At 34.5% G+C, this 26,048-nt stretch overlaps 1 protein-coding gene across 4 annotated transcripts in view; it reads right to left on the bottom strand.

The window, feature by feature from the left end:
- Window positions 1-4,637: 4,637 nt before the first annotated feature.
- Window positions 4,638-26,048, bottom strand: part of Pcdh17 (protocadherin 17) — a 92,019-nt gene continuing 70,608 nt past the window's right edge. For 3 of the 4 annotated variants that reach the window (XM_036199025.1, XM_036199027.1, XM_036199029.1), the window contains exons 4-5: window positions 23,753-23,836; window positions 4,638-9,338 (exon numbers count right to left, since the gene is read on the bottom strand). In XM_036199025.1, coding sequence (XP_036054918.1) covers window positions 8,656-9,338; window positions 23,753-23,836 — 767 coding nt within the window. In that variant the 3' untranslated portion in view covers window positions 4,638-8,655. The remainder of the gene's footprint in view (window positions 9,339-23,752; window positions 23,837-26,048) is intronic. The other variant, XM_036199028.1, reaches the window with a different exon arrangement.

Here is a 26,048-nt window from a genome sequence, read left to right as displayed (position 1 = left end):
CAAAGCATCAAAAAATGATTACAGATTTGAAAGGAAGAATTATTTCTGGGAAGTTGGAAACACACATAAATACTCTGCTGATGGCTTAAAGCTGAGAATTTCAAGATTCAGCAGAGCTGGTGCTGGCTCTCAATAGCTGGACCAGACCCAAGTACAAGGTGCTATTGGGCAGCATCTTATAAAGAATGGATCACCAGGCAGCAGCAAGCTGTCCTAGTGTTGTTTCCCGAAACCATATTCAGCTTGGCAGGAGTTCAGCAGAACTCTCCTAGCCAGTAATGCTAATTCAGGTGTCCTTACATCTCTTCACCTTTACAATAGGCATTCTCATGGCATCTCCTATTTGGATCATCCTAACTTGATCTAACATACCTCTCCAACCCCTTCTACCTTCCATATCAGAAAACATCCTGACTTTATTTTTATGCCTCAGTGCACACCATCTCTTTGTCCAAAATGTATTTCCTCTCTAGCTTTGCTGCCCAAATCTCCACTCTTTCTCCAGTGCTTAGTTCAAATGCCCCTTTCTCCAGGAAGCTGCTGCTGACCCCTCCGCCACTTCAGATGCCTTACCTGCAAATGTTTCTGTTCTAATCTCACTCTTTTCTAAGTACCCACGACTCACATGTCACACAGCACAACCAACCCTCTGATGTTTACAAATTTCTTAATTTCTCAGTCCATTGTAATATCATAGAGGCAGAAATGGCATTTAGTTAATGTGTATCTCTCCCATTTTGGCAAAATATGCAAAGCATAATCCACAGATAAGTGTTGAGCTAATTGGGAATGCCACATCTCCAAAAGAAGAAGCCATTTTTTGCCCTCTCACTTACTTCCTTTCTTCCTCTGGTTTATGAGCAGAGAGTAGTTTTTACACTTAATGGAAAGGAAAGAGATTATATATATATATATATATATATATATATATATATATATATATATATATAATATTTAAAGTATGAAGATGTTTAAGGAAGATGTGTAGGATGAGCAATCACAATAGTCTCAGAGGATCTTTACTTATTTTCCATCAATGTCAAACATGTTAATCATGAGATATTAACAAGAGGATTTCTTAATATGTAGGATTTGATGATAAAATGGTAAGATCATTAATTTTATAATCCCTTATTCAGACTTCCAATAAAGTACTCAGCATCCCTACAAATTTTTTTTCTAAAAAATCCCTGTTCCTGACCTACTTTCACTTTGTAAACTTCCTGTTAAAAATCATTATGCATTTGTCAATCTTAGCACTCCATGTGGGAGTTTCAAAAAGGATTGCAAGTTTTCATATAGGCCTCGAAAATTGGAATGAAAAATTTCCACTTAATATAATCATAATGTAAGTTTTTGGGAGCTCACCAATTAATTTGCAACATATGGACTTATAAAAGTTATTTTAATAGATGACAAAGGTAACATAGCATTTAAGTAATAGAGAAAGCTATGAAATTAAGATGAAAATAAGATAATCCCTTAAGAGAGAGTTTACAAATGTTACAGGATGTTCATTTAATTTATCACAAAATGCAACTGGTATGAATCATATTTTTAATGAAAAAATTAAAATCTCCAACCTCTCTTAGCAAACTTTTAGATTTAATAGACTTTAAAATGTGGGGAAAGGGAAAATACTTTCAAAACATAATTTAAGAATTGTTAGATAATTAGGACTGAGCTGTTTAACTGACTAATGAAATTGATTAATATCGCATCTGATTCATTTTAATTTAGATTTCAAAAATACATAGTAATAAATCAGCAATAAAGGGACATTAGTATAATTGGTCTTCTTGAGAATAAGATGGGGTTTCTGTGAGTTGTGTTGGAGATAGTAAATTAAAATTATTTTAATTGATTAATTAGAACAAACCAGCTTCACTTTTGATGAACGACAATGAATTTCATTGTGATGGTATGGCTGTCTTTCCTTCTGACCTCTGAAGAGACACATAGTGTACAGCACAGCCAGAGTGAAGGAAGAGTCAAGTTCAAATGTGTTAGGCATTTTTTAGCCATATCAGAATTGCTTGACTTATCCTTCTTTATGTTAGTAGCTTTTAAAATTACCAGATTCTTCTCATCCATATATATATATATATATATATATATATATATATATATATATCCATATGTATTTTAATATTAGTAGAGTTCATAGAATCATTTCTAATAAATCAATTAATAATGTTATTGGTTAAGCATATACAAATTTCATGAGTTAACATAATTAAATGAACATCTGCATGATTGTTTCCAAGTGAATGCATACTAAATTCACCAGAAAACTGATTTCTATCATAAAATTTTATAACACTTTAAAGATGACAATTAACCAAATATCAATAATATTGTTCTGTTGTCTTCCACAATTGTGTTCTAAGTCTAAATCCAGAAAAAAGATGTTCTTTTGTTCTTCAAGTTCCATTTTGCAGCTTCATTAAAGGACTGGAAAAAATTAATATGACAACAGTATGAAGAGGGTGATATCAAGACAGACATAATTCATTATTCTACCATCTCACACTGCCACAACACACACACACACACACACACACACACACACACACATGCACACACACCCTTTCTAGGACTTCCTGCAACTCATGAGCCTACTTCCTCAGACTCCTAATTATTCAAGTGATAGACACACACCATCACACTTAGTGTAAGAGAAGCCTGATGTTTATGATTCTCACAATGTCAGTTCACTTTTCTGGTTGTTTGTTTGTTTGTTTTATTTTCTTGGAGACTGAAAGCACTTTTTGCTTTTCAAATTATTCACAAAAAAAGATAGGAACCACCAGGATAGTAAAGATATAGGAGAACTAAAAGGAAATGCAAATTAGCAACATAACATGAAGAAAAATTTTCAGATGATAAATTGAACATTCTGGAGAAGATATAAAGTACTGCAAGATTTTAGAAATTAAGAATATCTGGACTGAGCACTCAAATTACATATCTTCTTCTAAGTGCAGGTATCTTAGCTAGATGTCCTTAGATGTGTTCTGTTGCTTCAGAGAACCATGTGACTCTGTTTATTGTATAAAACTTTGCAAGATAAAAAGTCTTTTAGAGCTAGAATTCACTTGTATCAAATAAGTTTGTGTAATTGTTTTGCTTGTTGTTCAGAGAGCCACAGTAAACCATGAAAAAAATAAGAATACTTTTTATATAAACTCTCCCAAATGCCAATTACTTTAACAAAATAGAAGCTATGAAAAATGGAACAAAGTTCAAAATTTGTATTTTACCTCTTTTAAAAAATGTTGAAAAATTTTGAACAAGGTATGTGACTTTAAGAAGCTACAAACTTTAAATATCTCATAACAAAAATAGGTTACAAAACTCAAAAAATAACAAGTAATTTGTTTTTGAAGTTATTGGGTGATCCACAGTTTTGTGCTTCCATCTTCCAAAGTAGGTGTAATTTCTGAGACTAGCATTTCATTGACACACTGAAACATTCTTATAAGCTGTGCTCATGATCTCCTCCTCCTAATTGTGGCATAGGCAGAGAGGGCTCTTCACCTGAATGATCCCATTCTCCCTCAACCTTGATCACATGATTTACATGACTGAATAAGCAGTGCCTTGATCTGCCCTTACACTTTAAAGCAGTGAACAGAAGAATAGGCTAATGGTGTTAGCTATTTACTCTTAGAAAAGAGCAGGACAATTCCCATGTTCATAGGTATCACTAAGGTATAAACTGTAAGGATTCTGCATACAAAACATGGCTGTCTTGGTGCTTCTCTGTACCTTAGGACCCTTCTGTCGCCACTGGCATCTAGCTTAATGTTCATTGAAACAAAAAGTTCAACATATAAATGAACCAAAATGTGGACAGGTAACTCTTTACTCTGTGATAATAAGTCTAATTAATACAACAATAATTGTTGATGATGTCATAAAACTAAAACTGCTTATGAGGCAAAATATTATTTAGATGTGACTTGTGGAAGTTCTCATCTACTGTGAATTAGCAAGAACATAGGGTGTCTGAGGTAACTCAGGAAATCCAGGAGTAATCTAATGCACTTCTGAAGAACTGGATGGATTAACTTGCCCAGTTGTTTATAACCACCTGAGGGCAACCCTGGCACCCTCCTGTAGCCACAGTGTAATATTGGGGCATATTAACTAGTCAATATGAATTCAACAAATGCTTGCTGAAACGGCTTGTAATTTTAAAATGTTTAAATCAACATATACTTACTGTAAATGTTCTTACACACAGATGCCTTCATCATTCATATGAGATATTGGGGAGTTTTATTGAGTGACTTCTCTGAATCATTTTGAGATCTTGTATCAAATTATTGTTACACCACATGTAAATAATGAAAGGTGTAAGAATCTATGGGTCATGGTTTCATGGTAATTATTTGACTAACCCATTTATCCAAGATGTGTGAAAGAAAGTTAATTCACTCCTGTTAGAAACAAATGACAGATATTATTAAGTAATTTTTAAATCTCATTTTACAGGAAAGCAGATAATTAGCAAAGACAATTGTAATACCATATTTGTTTTTCTAAAAACAATTATGCCTAGGGTCCTTTGTGGTGTGCAGTGTGGAAAGCATCACTTCTGTGTTAATGAATTCAAGGGAAGGCAACACCACTATTAGTAATAGCTTTTTATTCGGAGTCCTCATTTTCCAGACAGGTCACATGAAACACAGCCATTAAACAATAGCGTTGAGATAAATCCATACAATGTATGCTGCTTTTGTTGTTGTTGTCCTTGTTCACCAATCACTTGGTGCAGGAAGAGCCTTATGATGTGATGGGACTGAGAAATGGAAATAGCTAACCTGCAAAACACTGGGGACAGGAGAGTCAGACTTTAATCAGGCCTCATTCAATTATGTTTCAAATCAACACATCTTGATAGCCAAAACTCTCATGGAATTAATGCTCTGATAAATGTTGTCTCTCTGTCAAAAGAATATAATTAGACAATAATGAGTAGGTATATATTATGCTGGTCCTTAGTCTATTTGTTGACCCCAGCAACTTCCACTCTATTAGGCAACAAACAGCTTTTAACCTGGTTCTCATAAAGCATACTGCTCATTACTACATAACTATTTTTTACGGTGCTTCTTTTTTTAAATTTGAACAGTGCCTACATCCTTAAAAGGAAAGTTATGTTTTACAAGTGCTCAGTTAATTTAGAGAAAGAAGCAATCAACTTCTCACCCAATGATTCAATGAATATAAGAAACAGGGTCCGATTTTTGTATATTGTTTGCAATAGGGATAAATTTGTTCGATAAAGAAACAATGTGAAAACCTTCTTTGAGATTACATAAGATATTTCTCGTCAGTGTTTACTATGATATAGTCTAACACTGATTCTTACTATTTTGAACTTTAAAAAAACATTTTCGTTATTAACAGATGATGAAACGATTTCATTACTGAAGTTTTATTTGCAGTTAACCATTAAGCATTTTTTTAGTTTTGTTGAGTCTTTTACTAAAATTTCCAAAATGTAATTTTTCCCTAATTGAATAGCTATAAACTTAAAAGACACTATTATTTATTTATTTATTTATTTATTTATTTTTGTGTGTGTGTGTGTAAAGCACTCTAAATTCCAGAAACTTCTTCCACTCTATTGATGATATACCACCCATTAGAGACATTGCTCCCTAAAGGTATGATTTTGGCATCACAAAGGTTTCCTTGGAAGCCAAGCACCAGAGTTCTGTGGTAAAGGCAGGTCCCAGGGAGATGAATAAAAGCAAGGTTCCCTTAACTATAAAAGCTCAGAGTCCTGACTTGAACTACCACCAACTTGTAAATCAATAATCACTACTAAATCCAGATAATGTATTAAACAGCTAGCACTAGGAAATTACTGGTGGCAGCTTCAAGTCAATCCCTCACATATTGGCACGATCAATTTCGAGACTTGCATGGTGGTGCTGTGTCATCAGACACTGACAATACATTGAACAGCTAGTTACTTAGAATTAGCAAGTTTTAAAAAATAAACCTATTCTTTGTGTTGAACTCATTTGCACACGGCTTTAGATTTTACTACATGGTTATCTGAAGAGTGTGAGAGAGGCAGAGCTTGGAAAGACAAAAAGGAAACAGTTTTCCATCAACTTTCAACTATCTCTCAAGCTAAGTCATTTTGTAGTCTCCTGGAAAAAGTAACATCATAGAACAGAAACAACACACTGGAGATACATAAGTTGGCCAAAATACAGTGTCAATTGGGTTTCACATGTACAAGTTCCCTTCTTTTCTAATTTCAACATTTACGGATAACAAAAAGCAAGAGAAGAGCTGTGTAAAGGCTCTTACCAAGAACCAAATGCAGTTCTCAAGAGAATAAGGCTGAGGGGAGTCACCCATTCTCACCCCTAGAGCAATTTTGCGAGTGAGGTGCAATCTAAAACTTTCGTGAAATGGTGGAAATATTTCCAGCAGATTTTTTTTTTAATTACAAAACTTAATTTAGTTCAATGTTTGTTTTGCTTTTCCTTCTGTTTTTAGTATAAGGATTTTATGACATTTATGCTGTTTCTACACTGGTTTGGTGGCCAGAAAAGAAGGCACAAAATTCTCTCCCAGTTTGTAAATAATCTTTTTTTTTTTTTTTTCTGTTCCAGTGCACAAACAGCCTTTATTTAACTCAGCACCACATTTTCCAAGGTATGGGCTCAAACTGTTTGCCATGAAGCTGTTAAATGCCAAAAACAAAATTTTAATGCTGAAGGAAAATGTCAATCAAGGCTTTTCTCCATCTGCTACTACTTCTGTGAGTGCTAATTTTATTTTTCCCAATTCCTGAAATTAGAGTTGTCATAGCTTAAGAAGGAAGTAGGTTGGAAACTTGCTAAATGTCACAAGAAAAGGTGCAACCAAGTGATGGAATAAAGGGTATTGTTCTCAAAGGACACCAATAAAAGGAGGCAGAAGAGCACTGAGATAAAGGAAAACAAATTTTGTTAAGACCAAGACCTCTTGAAACACAGTACACAATGCATATAACCAGCACTGGTACCACACATGCATTAAAACATTTGCCATGTTTAGTAATACGATGTGTACACACACCTGAACCACTGAAGATACTTTTGAGAACCAATCCATGTTATGATATCTACATAGGCAGAGCTTTATGTTACTGAAAACATGGTAAATGAGTTTCAGGTATTGGTACAAATGTAGCTCTCATGATTTAGCATGACTTGAATCAAAGCTTCTACAAGGACTTGCACAGAACTATGACTGACAGATGTATTTTTTTTTTTTGACCTTTCAGTTAGTTCCATCAGCTCACTCAAACACATTTTGAACAGAATCATGTACTGTAGTACTTGGTAGACTATACATTAAACAAGAGACTTTGCTCTGAGGCACTGCTTCCCACGCTCCATGGGGAAAAGGAAGCAGGAAAAAACAAAACTCATAGAGTTCGACAGCTACCGAGGCAACACTTGCCATTTACAATATAAGCCCAAATATTTTTGCAACACAACTATATATTAATTTAATAAAATACACAATATAGCTCTTATACACTCAACAATTTGGCTCATATGCACAGAATCTGCAATAAATCAATAAAAATATGTCATTTGATGTAAACACATTGAATCTTCTTACATCTGCACATTTAAATGGTCATGTGATTTGTTATGTCTAAGACTTTTTTCACTTTCCTGAGCTATTTTAGTGTCCAAAAATGAATAAAATATTTCAATCATGTCAATTTTCTCTCAGTATTACAATTCAATGATAACCCATAATTCAGAATTGCTCAAGTGTAAAACAAACTCACCATCATTTCTATCTTTGTTGGACACTAAAATGCTAAATAGACATTTTAAAGTCTTCAAATTGTCTTCTTTAATGAAGTGAATAGGTCTACATGTGTTCAGGACAACACGGACTATATCTTTTTACATTGAACTTTTATACGACATGAAGTGTCTTACAAATGACCAAGGGTTTTTGTTGTTGTATTTTTTTTTTCTGTTTTGTTATTATTATATATATATATGTTTTTTTGCTTTCTGACTAATGATATGGAATGGTCTTTGTGTTTCTATGCTTGGCAGGTACTTTATACAGAAATGTTTACCACAAATATGTGTTAATGTTTGGTGGAGCTTGGACTACTGCAAGGTCTTTGCAGGACTTTCAGTAGAAGCCTGTGATGTCAGCTAGAAATCCACCACAGATAACAAATATGACCCTGCTTTGTATGGGGTTTATAGGTAAACAGTTAAGTCAGCATCGATCTCAGAGGACAGTCTTAGAGTGATCAGAAACATTTGAAGTCCCACGTTGTAGATACCTTCCTAACAGATTGTCAAAAGGTAACTTGTCTCCTCATCCTCCTTTTTCTTCTCTCCAGTTTCTTCTCTCTTTTTTCTTGTTTCTCCTTATGCGTCATTAATTCTGTCCTAATATAAGTTTGGTCAAAACCATTGTTATTTCTGTAAAAGAAACAGCAGTGAAAAGAACATACTTGTGGGCACTTTAGATGTTCACTAAAAGCCTGAAAGCAGCATTGGTCCTTTTCCATCCCTGTAAAATGAGTTGTCACCGGGAGTAATCATTTTTTTTTTAAATCAACAGAAGAGACAAGAAAACGCCAATGCCTTTCCCCCCTCACTTTCTCACAGCTACAGGATCATTTCCCCGGCAGTCCTGCAAGAGCTTATCAATCTCTCTCACAACTTCTTCCGCATCCACAGATTCTCTGCCCAGATCTCTGTTGGGGTGATCAAGCTGCTCCAGCACAGCTCCCATCTCGTTGGACTCCCGGCTGCCTCTGGAATGCACATCCGCAAAGACTCTTGCCATCTGATCAGAAGCCATGAAGGAAGGGTCTCTTGGTTGCTTACTGGGTGACAGATACTGACTGTCAGTGGGCAGATAGGAACTGCTTGCTTCAGCTAGAGCCCCTGATTTTGCTTCACAGCCATCCAGGGAGCCTTTTGTGGAGGCGCAAGGCTCGATGCATGCCTTGGTGGGGCTGCTAGATGCTGAGGGGACCTCTTGGAGGAGAGGGCTCAGGGCACGTTTGGCTTTTAAATAAGGTTTCACATTGGCAATGAGAATCGTGTGCTCTCGCTTGTCTTTTCCAAATGTACAAAAAGTCTTTTTCCCAGTGGGGTTCACAGTTTCATAAGTCTCAGTCTCAACATTAGCTTCAACTGTGGGTACAAAGAGATTTGTGCGGTAATCTGCGTTTTCAGCCTGGTTGGCTGCAGGGAACTGTGGCATCCAACACCTATCAGAATGACCAAGCACTCGGCATTCATCTGTGCAATTAATGCACTCTTCCGGTTCTGCAAAACAAAAGAGAAAACGGCAAATCCGATCATTAGAGTTTCTCTGGCATTTCTACTTGAGGCTGTGATCAGCTCTCAGTGGGCTTGCTTGACCTCTGGTCTCTTAATTAAAAAGGAAAAGAAAACAATAATTAAAACATTTCAGGATGGTTGCATAAACCTGCTGGTTGAGACAATGGTTTTATTTAGGTCTAGTCTCCAGATATTAACGAATTCCCATAACCTGGGAAGAAGTAAAAAGTGGTCACTGGAGAATGATTCTCAGTGGAATACAGCATCACTATAACCTAATCCCCTGAGAATCTAGTCTTTGTTCTATATAGCCCATCCTAGAAACAGTGAACTTCAAAAAGATCGATCAGGATTCATTTTGTTAAATCAAATAACAGGTAAAGAGTGGATCACAACTTTCCATAATAAGTGCTGAGTTTCTTTTAAAATATTTCATCCTTATTTTACTTGTAATTGTTATTTTGGTGGCAGTCATGACATAAAAGGCTTGTGTCCTAAGCTGATAATTCCCTACTGAGTGTGGCAAATGGATATTTTCCCTATCGGACTGTTTTATGAATAAGCTTGTCAAAAGGGTGCTTTCCTGCCTTATTATATGTGCATGCAGATCTTGTTATGCATCTCCTTCACTTTCGGTTTTTGTTTTTGGTGTAAGTAGGTGAAAATGGATTTACTCAACAGGTATAGTTCAGAATTATGACACTTCATGATTTCCTATCCTAAATACTAATGTTTTCTGTGAGAACTTGTACTTCTCTCTTTTGCCAGTAGAGGTATGGAGAATCTATATAAACCATTATTTAATGATTACTATTTTAAAGATGCTGATGAGGAAACATGAAGTACGATGCCTTTGTTCTGATGGGAGCTATGAACTTCCCATTGACTCCAATATTTTCAACCACATCTTTGAATTACATCTTTTCAATTGTTCCTTCCTCTGTGAATGGTTGCTTTCCTTTTGTTTAATGATGCATTTTAGATCAGGGACTTCTACCAGGAGAAGAGGATATTTACAATTTACTTCTATGTGATGGGAGTAGAATTCCCTACACATTTAGGATCTCTAGGGATTGTCTTTTAATTGATGCTAGATGATCCCTACAAATAAATGTGTGTTCTGCAAGGAAAGAGAAGTCTACAAACAATATATGATATAGGAAACAGCAAATTTAAAATGATTTATGTGGTAATGTTTCAAAGTCATGCAAAATATTTGATTTTTATATTTAAAGCACATAAAGAACTTATCAATCAACCAAACACACCTACAAACTATTTTACCACAAGAAGTTTGAGGTATGAAATGATTATTATTTTACCAAGAATCAGAGTGACACCTGGACAAAAGAAAATATTGTGATATTTCATAGTATGCATAATTTACACTTGTGGACTTTTTAGATGTATTTAATTTGTTTGCATCTGTTTTAACTTGTCATTTTAAAAGAAATAATTTCCTTGGAATAAATGCAGTATTTCCTTTTAAATTTATTATGTAAAGCAGGCAAGAATCTTGAGGAACAGTCTTAATTATGTTCCAACAGAGTAAGTCAGTCTCTGATTGGACACCTGCTAAGAGGAACATGAACTATTTGAAAAGAACCTAGACACCCAGAACACTGTGGAAAGACATGTATTTAAATAAGAGCTCAGATTAAAATGTGTTTTTCATGTCTCAAAGGTTCAGCATCAGGTATTTTTGTTACCTAACCTGAATGGCTATCATATGACTTTGTTAATCTTTTGTATCCTTTAGAGCCAGGCATTTTATCTTAAAATGATTTACAACTAAGACACTCTTTGAAATTTGCCGACATGGTTTTATATTTCAATATTGACTGGACTTCCATTTCAGTTACTTAAATAACCAGCACTGAATGGACTCAACATGGATTTCAAGAGATAGACTAATGGAGATTTAAGAAAATGTGAATCGACCCTGAATTTGAAACCGCCAACATGAAACGGCTGTTTGTGCCTCACTGCTGCGCACCCCAGCGTTATGCTTGACTCCTTTATGTCACATTCAGGGGAGCAAATTTTGAGTATTGATTATGATACATTACAAGCTATTCACCTTGTACTTAGACTGCAATTTTGACGCCAGCAGTTCACAGACAGTGAGGAAAATCGAATGGCATTTTTATACAAACAGCAGAAACTATGAGCATAAAGTAAACTATAACTGCCAAAGTTCAAGAAAGAATTCATGAGTGGAACCTTCCTGAATGAACATAAATAAACAGTCAAAAGGGTAGGTATGAAAAAGACATATTTATACTCAGGGAATAATTAGCTAGAAAGAAGAGTATCAGGCCAATTGAAACAGTTGAAAGTAAGGAAAGAGGGAATAGTAAAAGGAAGGATAAAGGGAGTAGAAAAAGATGGAGTGCAAGAGAATGCAAAGGATTTCGACAAAAAGAGAGGTAAAGGTAGAGGAATGATAGAGGGATATGAAGAGAAAGAAGGCTGTTAGGAAGGTGTACATTTAAAACACAGCTCCATCCACTAGGAGGATAGGGGCCACCAATAAACTAAGTGTGTGTGTGTGTGTGTGTGTGTGTGTGTGTAAAATAAAGAAAAGCATACAAAGTATTCTGTCAGACATTATAGTTATAAAAGAAGATAATTAATTTGTTCTCCGTGTCTTGGAAGGAATGATCCAAGAAAAGACACATGGGATAATAAAACTTCAATTTTGGAGACTGTGTACAAGCACATCATCTGTATTTACATAGATTTGGTATTTGTGTTATACAAATAGAGAGGCCATGGGAAGAAGATCTCACAACAAAGTTGATCTGATCCAATTTACTTTCTAATCTGAGATTACCTAGAAATGATTCACGTTTATTGCCATCCTTGCTTCAAAACCATGTGTTCACCCTTTCAAAGAATGTGGTCATTCTAGGAAAAACTGCAGAAACCTAAAAGAATCCACATGACAGAAACTGAGGTGTTATTAAAAACAAAAACAAAAACAAAAACAAAAAAAAAACCAGTCCAAATTCTGAATATGGACAAATAACAAATAGAAGTTACAGAATCTGATATCTTACATATCTCATTCAAGAAAACACCTCATGACAAACAAGTAGCTTCAATCATTTACTTGGTGTTAAGATTCATTTTCAGCTAAATGAGGTGGTAGATGCCTGTAATTTTATGACTTGGAATAGTAAGGTAGAAAAATTCTGAATTTCAGGGAAGTCTGGACTGGGACTCTGGACTCCATACCCTCCAAATGTGGAGATATGTATGTATGTATGTATGTATGTATGGATGGATGGATGCCATATAACCACCACTCAGGAAGCTAAGGTAGGCAGACAGCCAGTTCAGTATTTTAGTCTGGGCCACATAGTAAGAGCTTATCTGAAAAAAAGAAAAGAGAAAGAAACAAAACAAAACAAAACAAAAAACAAAGAAAGAAAGATGATAGATAGATAAGAAAAATCAATACATGACATTTTAATTATCACTTTTGTTGTATAGTTAAGAGTGTGAAATCAGTGAGTAGATCAATAACTTAATGATATTTAACTTTATATTTTCATAATTAAACACAATACACTTAAATAATTGGACTTTTACCATGCTTAGTGAAAAGGACAGGATTTACCTTTTACACTCAGAATTTAATCTTGGAATGTCACTACATCATTAGATATAGTTAACTATTCCAATGCTCAGTGAAAGATGTTGGCAACTACAATGAACAGTAAAACTAAAAGTCAAGACATTGGAGCCAGCAAGGGTTAGCAAAGAAAAGTGAACTTTTGTTAAACGTAAGTATTTTGCAAAACTCAGATGATTCTCTGTTATGCCGTGTGTGTGTGTGTGTGTGTGTGTGTGTGTGTGTGTGTGTGTGTGTGTTTTGTCTACTATAGAGGAAACCTGTTGAGTAATCAGCCAAAGAAATCTTAATTCATAGTGAAACTTTTATTATTCTTTTCTGTCTTGCTCTCAGTTGGAAACATCATGAATCATAGGTTTAAACTTATTCCCTTATCTTCAAAGTGCTAGACAGAACACCTAAGAAAAAATACTTAGCAATTAACTTGTTACCATTTAGGGAAGTAGTAGAGGACATCAAAACATTCCCTGCTCTTGGTTTCAGATTTACTTGCTACCTTCAAGTTTGCAAGTTCTTATATCTGAGAAAACACACACACAGTGTTTCTAGCATCAGAGTGAGCATATGAATTCAGTATCCTACTCTGATCTACTTAAAATACACACATATATGTATATATAATAATGTAGTAATATCTGCGATACAGATGTTTGAAAACCTGTCTATAAATCAGAGTGTCAGTGAGGAAGTTTCACAGTGCTGTGTCTGTGGGGATTGGTATTTAGAATGTTTCTGTGTTTTGTGACTACTAAGATGCTTTTATTTCTGTTTTGTAAACAGCTTTAAATAGACACAGTGCTCTTCTATTACAGCAGTTTTAGGTAGTGTTTCTTAGAACATCTTAAAATTAGAGTTGTTTCCAAGTAGATCACTCTATAAATGGAAGTCCACTTTAATTCTCATTTTAATTTTTTATTTCTAATTTACCTTATTTGACCAATGTAAGCTTCCATAACACCTATTAGCTGTCTCGAAAGTAGACTAAGCATTAATCTATATTTCTAGCTGGCATAGTTCTGTTTAAACTAATTCTACAAAATCTAAACACAGTATCCATCTCAAATTCTCATCTACCTGCAAACCTTGACAAAACAAGGCGTTTGAATGCAAATCAGGGCATAGAGCTTCATACATCAGCCTGCTGTTTCTCTTTTCTCTCTTCAGTGTATATGCATAAATGCACATATAAGGGAGTACATGCTTTTCTATGGACAAAACACATTGCAATTTCTTCAAATATATTCTTACATTTCGGAAAAAAAGTATCACTGCCAACTTGGGAATCTTGTTACAACACAGTTGAATAAGCCTAATAAAGCAGGTTTTCTTTCACTAAGTTGGCATGACTTGTAACATCCTGTGAAATGACACTTCTCTAACATAAACAGTGTTTTTTTCCCTTTTTTGGCTATATTATTATTAATTCACTTCCCTTTGCCATTCTATAAATCCCTAGAGTCTGTGGTGAAGATGTGAGTCATTATAAACAACTAGGATCTTATATACAAATTAATTCCAGTTATAAGTTACGTGACCCCATTTACTAGAACATTTGATAAAAATAAACCTTGTTTCACTCTTCCTGCCTATGAATGGAATACAGATTTCACTTTCAATATTATTGTGAAGAATGTGAAGTAAAGATATATTGCCTCAAATACTGTTCTTTTCCCTTTTAGTATACTAAATTATGATAATATAGCTGTATTAGATGTACAGTTTTTCTTAACAAGTACTCATGCAACTCACTTGCTTTGTTTTAACCAACTTTTAATAAGCGTGGCGTGTGTATTATGCAAGAGAAGAGAAAAATGGGGATGGAACATTGTGATGTGGGAAAACCAATCACTTACTTAGCTAGACAATCTTCCATCCACTGCTTTGTATTTCTTGTATTTCTCATTTGAGCACAAGGGGCTATATTGTTTATAGGTGGAGGTAAGGTGTTATCTTGCATTTTAGTTTCAATGAAAGAAATGAAATATCATATTACAATCTACTCATTACAAAAGGTACTTGTTCACACTGCAGTGATTTAATGGTGGAGGGGAGAAACCCTTACTATTAGAAACAATAAGTGTAATTATTTTATAAAAATTATCCATAAATGATAAGAATTTAGAAACATAATTCACATGACAAAAATACAATGAAAGAAACACTCGTACTTTAGTTGAATGCACAGCTAACTCAGCTTCCAGACTTTATTTTAGTTGTGAGATGCCATTCTGTCTGCTTTAGATAGGCAGAGAGCACATTTTGAAGAGGAGGTTATTATAATACCATCAAATAGTCAAACCGTGGCAGCACTGAAGCACCAATCCTCTAGCATGCACCTGCATTGCACAATGGTTCTAAATGTATTGCCACAGATGCATTCAGACACCAGAAACCACTGGCCTATATTATTCAAGTGAATCCAATCACAGCTGAGTATTTGGAGCTGCTTGGAGCAGTACCCCTCACTATTTAAAACACCTGCTCACCTTCAGGGATTGTTTTAAGTGCCTGTGACCTCTTGGACATAATAAAATGCCTATCAGAGTGTCTTTTTTTTAATAGATATAGATAGATAGATAGATAGATAGATAGATAGATAGATAGATAGATAATGCATTGCAAATGCCCAGAGATGAAGAAAAGCTGAGATAAATTGAAATTAAATTTATGTTACAGAACAAGTACAAAACAATATAAGGAAATTTGATATCGAAGCACTCGATACATAAAACAATGAGATTCTAAACCACATGGTTTAAATTTATGGCACAAATGTAAGTGTGTGCCATGGCACACTTCTCTGAGATTATCATTTAAAATTTAATTACCCTCCTCCTTTAGTCCTTTTATGTAGACCCGTCTATCACCTGGGGCACCAGCAGATGCTTGGATGTGAAGGCACAGCTAAATGGAGCCATCTCTTTCCTAACAGGCACCCTTAGGAGAACTGGCTCTCAGACTTAGTATAGTACACAGATACGAGTTTGCATATGCTTTGAGAAAAGGACTTTTGCAGAACCACCAAAAGCAAAACAATGCAATCCCAGTGTTCCAATACAGAGATTCTGTGGGTGCATGAGCTCTGCATGCTTCTTCAATTTCTTTAAAGATCATTGTGCTTGATGACTCATTATGTATCAATGTATTAAGTAACTACTTTATGTCTAGGTGTTATAACAGGTAGTGGTTTATGGCAAATGAACCACTTTTAAATTCACAAGTTTGTGACATTTTAACTCATCCCCAAGGAGCTTAAATTTCAAGAAAGTATGCAATAGATTTGAATTACACATAAAGGAAATGATTCATGAACAATTACATTTTGAACTGTGTCATAGTAATGTCAGGGTACAGAAATCTGGAGAATGGTGCAGATAATAATATCATGAAGGAATTTATACAAAAGATGCTATTTGATCTTCAATTCAAAGGATGAATAGCACTGATATGGAGTTTAGGAAGAATGTGTTCCAGGTAAAGAAGTGGAAACAGAAACAATAACCTCATAGAAATGTACATTTCATGGAACTATGAGAGATTAGCTTTATCAAGTTTAAGAAAGTATGCTGCATCACCAAACAATAACAAAAAATAAAATTAAATAACCATGGTGGTAAAGTTGGCTAGCACCTGGAAATAGAATAGAAAAGTTATGAATGAGATTATAGACTCAGGTCAGCAGGCAATTCAGCACGAAGGTGGTTGAGCAGTTGACCACATGTCTTGTAAGATTTCTGAATTATCTGACTCTTTAATGGAAGATAATGAACACCATTTATGACACTACAATACCTACATGCACTAAAAACAATATTATCCCAATCAGCATAGTTTTCAAAAGGCTTGCATCTCAAATCTTTCTATCTTTAACAGAACCATGATACACCGTTCCCAGAACTGTTCTCAGGCATGGTCTTCTGTTCCCAAATATTTGCTATTCAGATTCTATTTTACTATGCTACCTCTCCTATTTTAAAGACAATCTTAAAGTCTTAAAATAGGTTCAAATAACTTTTTTTTTTCATTTTTCAGTATAGATCCAATATAGATTGCAATCATGCATCAGATAAATGTTTCCTTTTCCTGTTCCTATTCCTATTCTCTAATATTCCTTTATCACCAACCCCCTTTCATATATGTGGTTACATATATGAAGAAGTAAAACCTTTTAGAAAATAAAGTATCAATAAGAGGAAGAATAATCTCAAATAAGGCAACAGTATGAATCTCAGAGCTCTATTCAATAATGCAGATAATTGAAATCACCAGGGATAAATAATTACATGAAGCCTCTAAAAATTTCTTCAAAATAAGCATTTCAGTTTCAGATAATGAAAATGTAATGACTTTCCCTATAATCTGCATGGACCATCATTGTGCCCAAATATTTATTTTGGTTAATCCGTTTGCCTTAAGAAACAAATATGTCTACTGGATGTGCATCCCCATGGGAGGCCTTGTCTTCTTGTGAGAGGGAGTGGGGGATAGGTTGCAGGGAGAGAGGCTGGGGGTGGGAGGAGGGAAGAGGGGGATCTTTGATTGGTGTGTAAAATGAATGAAAACATTTTCTTAATTAAAAAAGAAAAGAAAAGGGATGATTCTGAGTAAAAATAAAGATAGAGAGAGAGAGAGAGAGAGAGAGAGAGTTATGACCCTTGAGGAAAACAAGAGTATACATACTTTTCAGTTCACCATATTGTGAAAGAATACAATCCAATATATATTTACAAAGGAGAACAAGAGACTGTGGTAGGAAGGAATGTTAAATTTCAAAGTTTCCAAAGCCAATTAGTGATCTGCAATAGGAACAATTACTTTATATAATTTAAAACCATTTGTTTCGGTGCTTGTAATGTCAGTTTTCAGACTGATCCAGAAGCTACGAGTTTTACATAGTAGCTCTCTATTCCTATGATATATGCAATGCTTAGCGTAAAATCAGATCCATTTGTTAAATACCATATCTGTATAAAAATCCCAAGGTCTAAATATATCAATTTTACATGATAAAAAAAGAAACTTTGGCAATATTATTCACTCAAATTTGTAGGTCTGACTACTTTCCCTATGAGAAAAAAAATAGTAACAGTGAGATTGCTATTGAAATCAAAACCTGTATTTAAATAATCCTTTTAAATTATGGAATTAGTGAGTATCTGAGAGGCCCACACTTCATCACATACAGGTTTCTCTTAAGGTCCTTTTATTCTTCTGTCTTCTGTGGCAGTGTTGTGTAAATTGAGTCAGCTTCTCCTTTGTTTGAACTTAGCTACCTTTGTATTTCAGACTCTGTTAGAAAGCTGCCATCTACATATAAATTAATGTCTTCATAATTGTGGGGTCTTGAAAGAGTTAAGATGTCTCCAGAAGAACCTAATTTATATTCAGTGTGAAACCTAGGCTCTGGTATGCAATAGTTAGCAAAAGCTGTTTCGTTTACAAGGACAAATTTAAATTCTAGCAACTTAAATAATTGTGTGAACTTCAGACCACAGACTATGTAAATATTCTTTGTCTTCCCGGAGGATGCTTTCCTTATGCTTTTATTGCCTCTGTAAGCTAACCCTATCTCTGATAATGGCATCATTTCTGATGACATGGATGAATACATTTAAGATTCAAGTCATCTTCCTAGCAAAGTGGTAATCCTGTAAGGAAGGTCAATAAAAACATGCCCATTAAGCCAAATTCTGTAAGCAGCAAGCAAGACAGTCTTATTTCTCTCTCTCTCTCTCTCTCTCTCTCTCTCTCTCTCTCTCTCTCTCTCTCTGTCTCTCTCCTGCTATCTGATTTTTTGGGGGAAGTACATCTGTTTACCAAATTAAATCCTGTTGTTCAGCTCATTTCTAGCATGTCTTTGTTTTCAATTTCTAGAAACAAGTCAACAGAATCAATGCTACTCTTAGCTTCCTTAGAAAAAAGTTAAGTAGCTAATCGTCTGCTTATTACTTATGGACTAATCAACATTTTTCAAAAGAAGATAGCTGTTGTAAAGGATGGATTTTTAAAAAAGATTTTAATTGCTTAGATTATCTTCCAATGACATCCTAAAAGAGACAGAGACAGGTAAGGTTTCAGTTGCTGAATGAGATGGATATAATTCCAAATGAGCAGATAGGTGCCCTGTTTACATCACATCAGTATTTTCAAAGTGTGTGTGTGTGTGTGTGTGTGTGTGTGTGTGTGTGTGTGTATGAAACAGTTCCTATAATAATAATTCATCTCTACTAAGGATAAAAAACAAAATGAAGCATCCTCCATGGGTGTGTTTTCTTTTGTGTTTTTTGTTTTTGTTTGTTTGTTTGTTTTTGTTTTTGTTTTTGAGACAGGGTTTCTCTGTTTAGCTTTGGAGCCCTTCCTGGAACTCACTCTGGAACTCACTCTGGAACTTCCTCAAACTCACAGAGATCCACCTGCCTCTGACTCCCCAATGCTGGGATTAAAGGCTTACACCACCAACCACTACCCTGCCATGGGTGTGCTTTCACGTGCATGTTCACTCCCACAACATACATAAATCATGAGAAACGTACTTTCACTAAATTGCATTGTATTAAAGGAAAATTTTCTAATAGAGTGTTAGATAGTCTCAAAAGGTTAATTCAGAGTAGAATATTGGAAATCTCAACAATTTCATCTTAATTTCACTAAAACTATTAATCTATCACTAGCCAGCTGAAACCATCATGCCACTAAAATCAAAAATATGAAAAGTGAAAGAACTTTTTTAAAAAAGGAGATACAGAAAACTGTCCTGTATCTTGGAATATTTTCCTGAAATCATCTGCCGTTAGTACCTGTACATGCTGTAGTTTTATTGAAAGCAAATGTTTTTTATCATGCATGGTTGGGTCATCCCAAGAACGAAAATTTAAGCAAAATCAATAGATTCAATTTCCATGTTCTAGAGTAAATATACTGAAATGTTTCTTGTAATGGATTTTACTGGCAAGGACAAGCCATCTTTCTAGTAACAGATTTAATATTCTATAATCATTAAGACACACTGAAGAGATGAAGAGGCCAAAAAGGAAAGGTCAGGAAACTCAGAGAACAAAGATATGTGGCCCAGTAGGCTGGGGTGCTGTGCAACCAACCAAGGGCCAAAAGCTCCTGACAATTTTGCATGTAATGCAGCCCACACACATCAGAAGTTATCTGCAATGGGATTTTAAACACATCCTTATCTTAGAGAGCACTTCTGGTTTAATTGATAGTCAACCACATCCAGAACAAAGAAGAGATGATTAAAGGGAAACATATTTCCCCTGAGCAGTAGTACCAGGAAAACAAATTCAAAACGACATGAGAACATATTTAAGTTTCAGCCTTGTAATCTAAATCTAATTTTAAAAAACAAATTCATATTGACCTCACAGGGAGAATTCATTAGGATGTTCTTTGCTAATTCAGGCATCTTGGACTTTAATTTTTTCCTCCTCTAAAGCTGTATGCTCCATCTTAAGAAAGAGTGATCTGGTTTTGCTGCTGCTGTTGTTGTTGTTGCTTTATATCCCTGGTACTCACCAAAAGGGCAAGTCATTTTAACTACTCAGTATTGAAAGTTCTCCATAATCAGGCTGACATAAAGCTTTAGGCACCAGAAAAATTCCTGTATGTTAATGTTGTTAATCTTTCTCCCTCCCTCCTTCCCCATCTCCATCCTCTATTAGAAAGCTATCTGTTCAGTATATTACAAAGGGCAGCGGACTGGGAAGTAACAAGTGAACTGCCTGCAGCCTTAAGCACATCGCCTTGCAATGTCATAAAACTGCAGCAATCTCTCAACTAAAGCCTAAAATTATTTTAGAAATAACATTTTAAGTGTTAGAATATGGAAAACTACTGCGCACAGAGATGGAATCACAAAATTTCTGCTCAAAGGAGAAAACAATGTAAATTTGTACAGCAGTTCATTCTCACCTAAAATTCATCCATGCCTTACTTTATAAGCTTCAGGTAAGTATATTCCTTAGCCTATAATTGTCCCAAATAAAATCCCTAGGCTCACCTGGAAATGGAATATAATTTGAACTATTGTATTTGGTAGCTTTCTAGTAAACTTTAGTGTTCATTTATTGAATTTATAAAAATGTATATGAGCACAAAAGACACAAATATAGGTATTTGTAGAATTACTGAAAACTGGAAAATTATATTAGGCTAGCAGTAGTTGGTAGATAGAAACTTCCTGCTCATTTTTCTTTATTTACTAAATAAGCATATTTTATTATTAAAAATTAAATATATTTGCATACGCCTTATAAAAAGAAATGATGTATTATTTACTTTAATTTTTTATGTACATGACTTATTTCCTTATTGCCTATACAACAGAAAGAGTGGTAGACTTCCTGCTTGGTATCCATGGGAACATCTGATATGCCCTGTAGAAAGCCATTTCTCAATCTCTAATAAAATGGGATCACTTCTGATAAAACTTATACATATCCACCTGCATACTTTAATCATCTCTAGGTTACTTCAGACATCTAGGACTGTAAATACTTTCTAAATAGTGATTTTAATTTGTAAGTTAATAATGACAATAAAACATGTGCATTTTAAATTCAGATACAATTTTCTTCAGAATTTATTATACCTGGCTGGTTGAGTATATAACTCTGTAACCCTTGAATACAGATGGACAATTGGACCTATATAAATGATTTATTTATAAGATAGAACATATTTTCATTTATAAAGTGCTTCTACTTTACCTAACATTATTTTTATAATGTTAGGTAAATGGTTATATCATGTATGGTAGTTTTGTTATAAGAGACACAAATAAACACATAGATGTCAGGAAAGTGTTAAATTCAGTTGACCTCCACAACTGTTTTCTAAATTGAAGCTTTATTACATAATATATGTTAATGGATGATTTTTCAAGCTTCACTATGTTGATGATCTTGATACTTTCAACAACAAACTGCAAATATTTGAAATGATAAGAGATAACTTTAAATTTGCCACGTAATTATCACCAAAAAATACTAAATGTACAGCACACACGCATATATGTATACTCTCTGTAAACATGACAAAATTCCTATACCACATGGAAATGAATGGAAAGGATCTTTCCTTAAGGAAAAAGGCTAGCACTACCCAGTGGATATGGAAGTAAAGCATTTCTGCCAAACTACAGTTTGGGGTTTCTTAGTGCTCTGTCACAGCTCACAGTCAGCTCAGAAATTCAAATTCATCAATGATCATGCAAAATACACATATGTCTTTGAATATGTGACTATGTACCTTATAATACATATGGTATGTACTTGTGCAGAAAGTGGACGTCAGATCAAGAGAAAAATGTACATCGAAACATAGGGAACAAGGTATGGAAATTTGCATTCTGAAAGCTAAGAATATTTTTTGGCATATACATTACCCTTAAAATTAATTTGTACTAAATTATAAAATAAAACTCTCCTTTTCTACTGGTTAAAATGAATCAATTCTTTAAGGGAATTATTTATGATAAATTATTTAAAGAAAAAATGGAGATTTTATATGGCTATGTTTGTATGTGTAGATATAAACACAAACCCGAGTTTTCAACTTAAAAATCTCCAAATTGGAGACAGGAATAATTTTTCACACCAAATGTTATCCATTTAAGGCTTTATTTTATTTATGTCTTATCTCCAATTTCCATTCATTTCCATACAGGAAATAAGGCAATCTTTTCTCTATTCCTGGCACAAGTCAAGCAACACACGTAAACTAACAGTGATTTATACATTGACAGAATATACCTTTATATATTTTTTCAGCACAGCAACAGCCTGACATGACCATTTTCTCCAGTGACTAGGCCTTCCCATATGCAGAGATTAAACTACTCAGATAGCAATCAAATCTCTTTAATACATTCAAATGGTTCAGTACTGAGACTATACAAATCCAGACATAGAAATATATACATAATATGTTGAACTAAGTCTTCTCCCCATGCTCCTTCTTCTTTCCACTCAGCTGGACCAGCTATGACAAACCTCATTGTGCTCAGATTATCTATATCACATCCAGAGCATGCTTAGAGATTAGAATATATTGACAAATTGCCTCCACTTCAGAGTGTTGTGATGTTGTGCTCCACCAGCTATTCAAATTCATGTGAATTGGATTCTGCCTTGCCTCTAGGAATTCACATTAGAATGATGTGTAAAGATCTTTTTAAAGTAGTGCATAAAAAGCTTCTAATAAGTTCCCACAAAAGAAGTCTTATCTAAGATGACCAGCAACTGGTTATCCAAAAAGACGCAAGAATTTTGGGGACCTACGTTCTCTGACAAAACAGAGTTCTTCGGACTGTGGCTGTGAAGTACATTGCTCTAGACCCACAACATGTGTGATAGTCAAATCCCTCTTTACTGTACAGGTCACTGCAGTGCCTCATTTTTTCACTTGGCAAAACCTATACTGTCTACAATGTTAAACTGGTACAACTGATAGATTTTACATATGAAATAATTGTCAACGGCCCACTAAACTCACTGAAGTATGATAAGCAACAGAAACCCTGATCTCGCACATTATTTGTATTCTCACTTCGACTCCACACACACAACTCTTCCTGAAATTCTAGTAAGGCCGATGCAGAAGTAGCAGCAAATCACTACTATTTTTCCTTTAAAGAACTAAGATCTATATTTTTGCACGGCAAATGCACAGTCAGAGGAATGCCATCATCTAACAAGTAAAATTCGGACCACAGAGAAGAAAGCTAGCAGATGAAGAAATTGCTCACCTGGAGGAAGCGGGTCAACAGACTGAAGTCTAGTAGTGATGGTGTGTAGGGTGAGGATAGCAAAGGAAAGCAAAGTCGGGAATGCTTGAAAAATAAAATATTTTTAGTTAACAAATAGAAAGACCAAGTGGGACAAAAAGGGCCAACTGAATCACGAATCCTTCCTTATCAATTTGATTATTTTAAAATTAAATTCCAGAGAATAATCAATTCCAAAACGCTATGGTCACTGACAATTCCTGTTACATAAGATGAGCTTTTCCCATAGAAAAAAATACTTTAAAAGAGATTTCCATTTAACTGAGGTGGAAACAGTACAGAATAACTGCCAGACGCTCTGTCAGTGGAACCCTTATCAGTATGATGATACATTCATGTATTCAACTAAGTAGGCTTCTACCTGAGTGAATCAAAGATGTAAACCAGCAAATAACTAAAATTAAAGTCCAAAACTATTTTCTTACACACCCACAGATCAAGGCTTGTTCAAAATGTTCACTTCATTTTACTTTTAGTTACACCATGTAGGTTGCCTGAAGTCCAAACAATATACTATGCATAAATTAGCTTTGTAAGGATCAATTAATATTTAAGAATGGATTTAATTTAGTAATGGTTATCTATTAATATATTATCTAATTATATATTATCTATTAATATATTCTAAAATATATAAAAATATTTATGTATAGTTTCTAAGGTACATATATAGCAATGAGTATCTCTTTCATCCAAAATATATATCCTAATACTATGTAATCCTTCTTTTAAAATTGCATATGTATAAATTTTGAGTGCAATTTTTAGTTAAACGTGAAAGGAGTAACAATATAAATTTAGAAAAATACAACACATTTTTCCTTTTGATATTTTTGCATTTCATTTTATGAGTCTCTGACTTAGGTATATCATGGGCATGTATGGTCTACTTCCTAGAATAAAGAAAACAGAAAGAACATTTCATTTTGCCTTTGTGTTACTGAAATGTGCAATGAATATGCGGAATCAATTGTTGCCTAAAAGTCCTGCCAGAAACAAACAAACAAACAAAAAAGTAAAAATAAATTACTGGTGAGCAAAGGTAACTTCATCTTTTTAAAACAATCTTGTTTTCTTAGCTTCATGACAAATTCCACATCTTGTGCTTCCCCTCCTCTGGAATGGGAATATGCAGACTCAGAGGTAAAGTAGGTTGAGTAGTTATTAAGAGCTAAAATATTTTTTTCACTATTGCTCTACACATATTTTTCCTTCTCTACCTCCTGCCAGCTTCCTTTTTATTTTGTGTATTTTTCTCCCACTCTTAAAGCACAACTCCAACAACAGTTGGAATACCTGAAAGGTCTGCCTCATGACATGTGTAAATGTAATATTCATCACAGAAAATGAAACACAGAATCTGCATAATACAAACTGTCTCAAGGTATCCTCATTACAGTGGTCACTTAAAAATTTTGAAAGAACATCAGTTCTTATCATAAGCGTAGAAAAAAATGTGTATATCCGGTGGCATTCATTGATATTGTTAGTAGACATAGTGTCATTTCTGCATATGATTCATTTTTCTTATATTTTTAATCTTATTAACCAATAAATAAACCTGCTTTTCCAACTAATGGCTCACCAGTCAGTATCTAATGTATTTTTAATATAGCCAAACTACTGTATTTTTTACAATAGTATGGGCAGAGCCATATAAAATATAGACCAACTTTAACTAGGAAAATTCAGTAAGTTTATGGCTGTACAGTGAGTAGAAACTAAGACTTCAAAATGTATTTCCCTCTATTACTAGCAAATAAGAACTTATTTATAAATAGGGTCTTTGAGCATGAAATTTCCTAAGATGAAGTCATACTGGATTACAGTAGGACTAATACAAAGATTGTTGTATGAAGACAAAGCAGGGACATAAAGATAGGCAGGGAGATCTCAGTGGGACCCTGGTGGTAGCCATTAGAAGTGGGTTTGGTATTACTGATAACCACCAGAAACTAGGAAAAAACAAGGAAGACTACCTGCAAGAGCATGGCCCAACTAGATCCTTAATTTTGTATGTGTAGTCTCTGTTCCTGTGAGATCATAACAACTGTTGTTTAAAGCTATGCAGTCTCCAGTAACTTCCTACAGAAGCCCTTGCAAACTTAACACTGCCTATTCAAAAAGAAGTATCAAGTCATTAAATAAACAAAGAGAAAAAAGTATCTGTGGAGAGGGGGATGGAACAAATAGGTACAAATGAAAAATTAGCCACTTCTAAGTAAAAACATGACAAGTTAAAAGTAAGTTGTTTTTG

Source organism: Onychomys torridus, chromosome 9 (assembly GCF_903995425.1).
Source record: "Onychomys torridus chromosome 9, mOncTor1.1, whole genome shotgun sequence".
Classification (NCBI taxonomy): Eukaryota; Metazoa; Chordata; class Mammalia; order Rodentia; family Cricetidae; genus Onychomys; species Onychomys torridus.
Note: the sequence above shows the minus strand (reverse complement) of the source record. Positions and strands in the feature narration are given on the sequence as shown.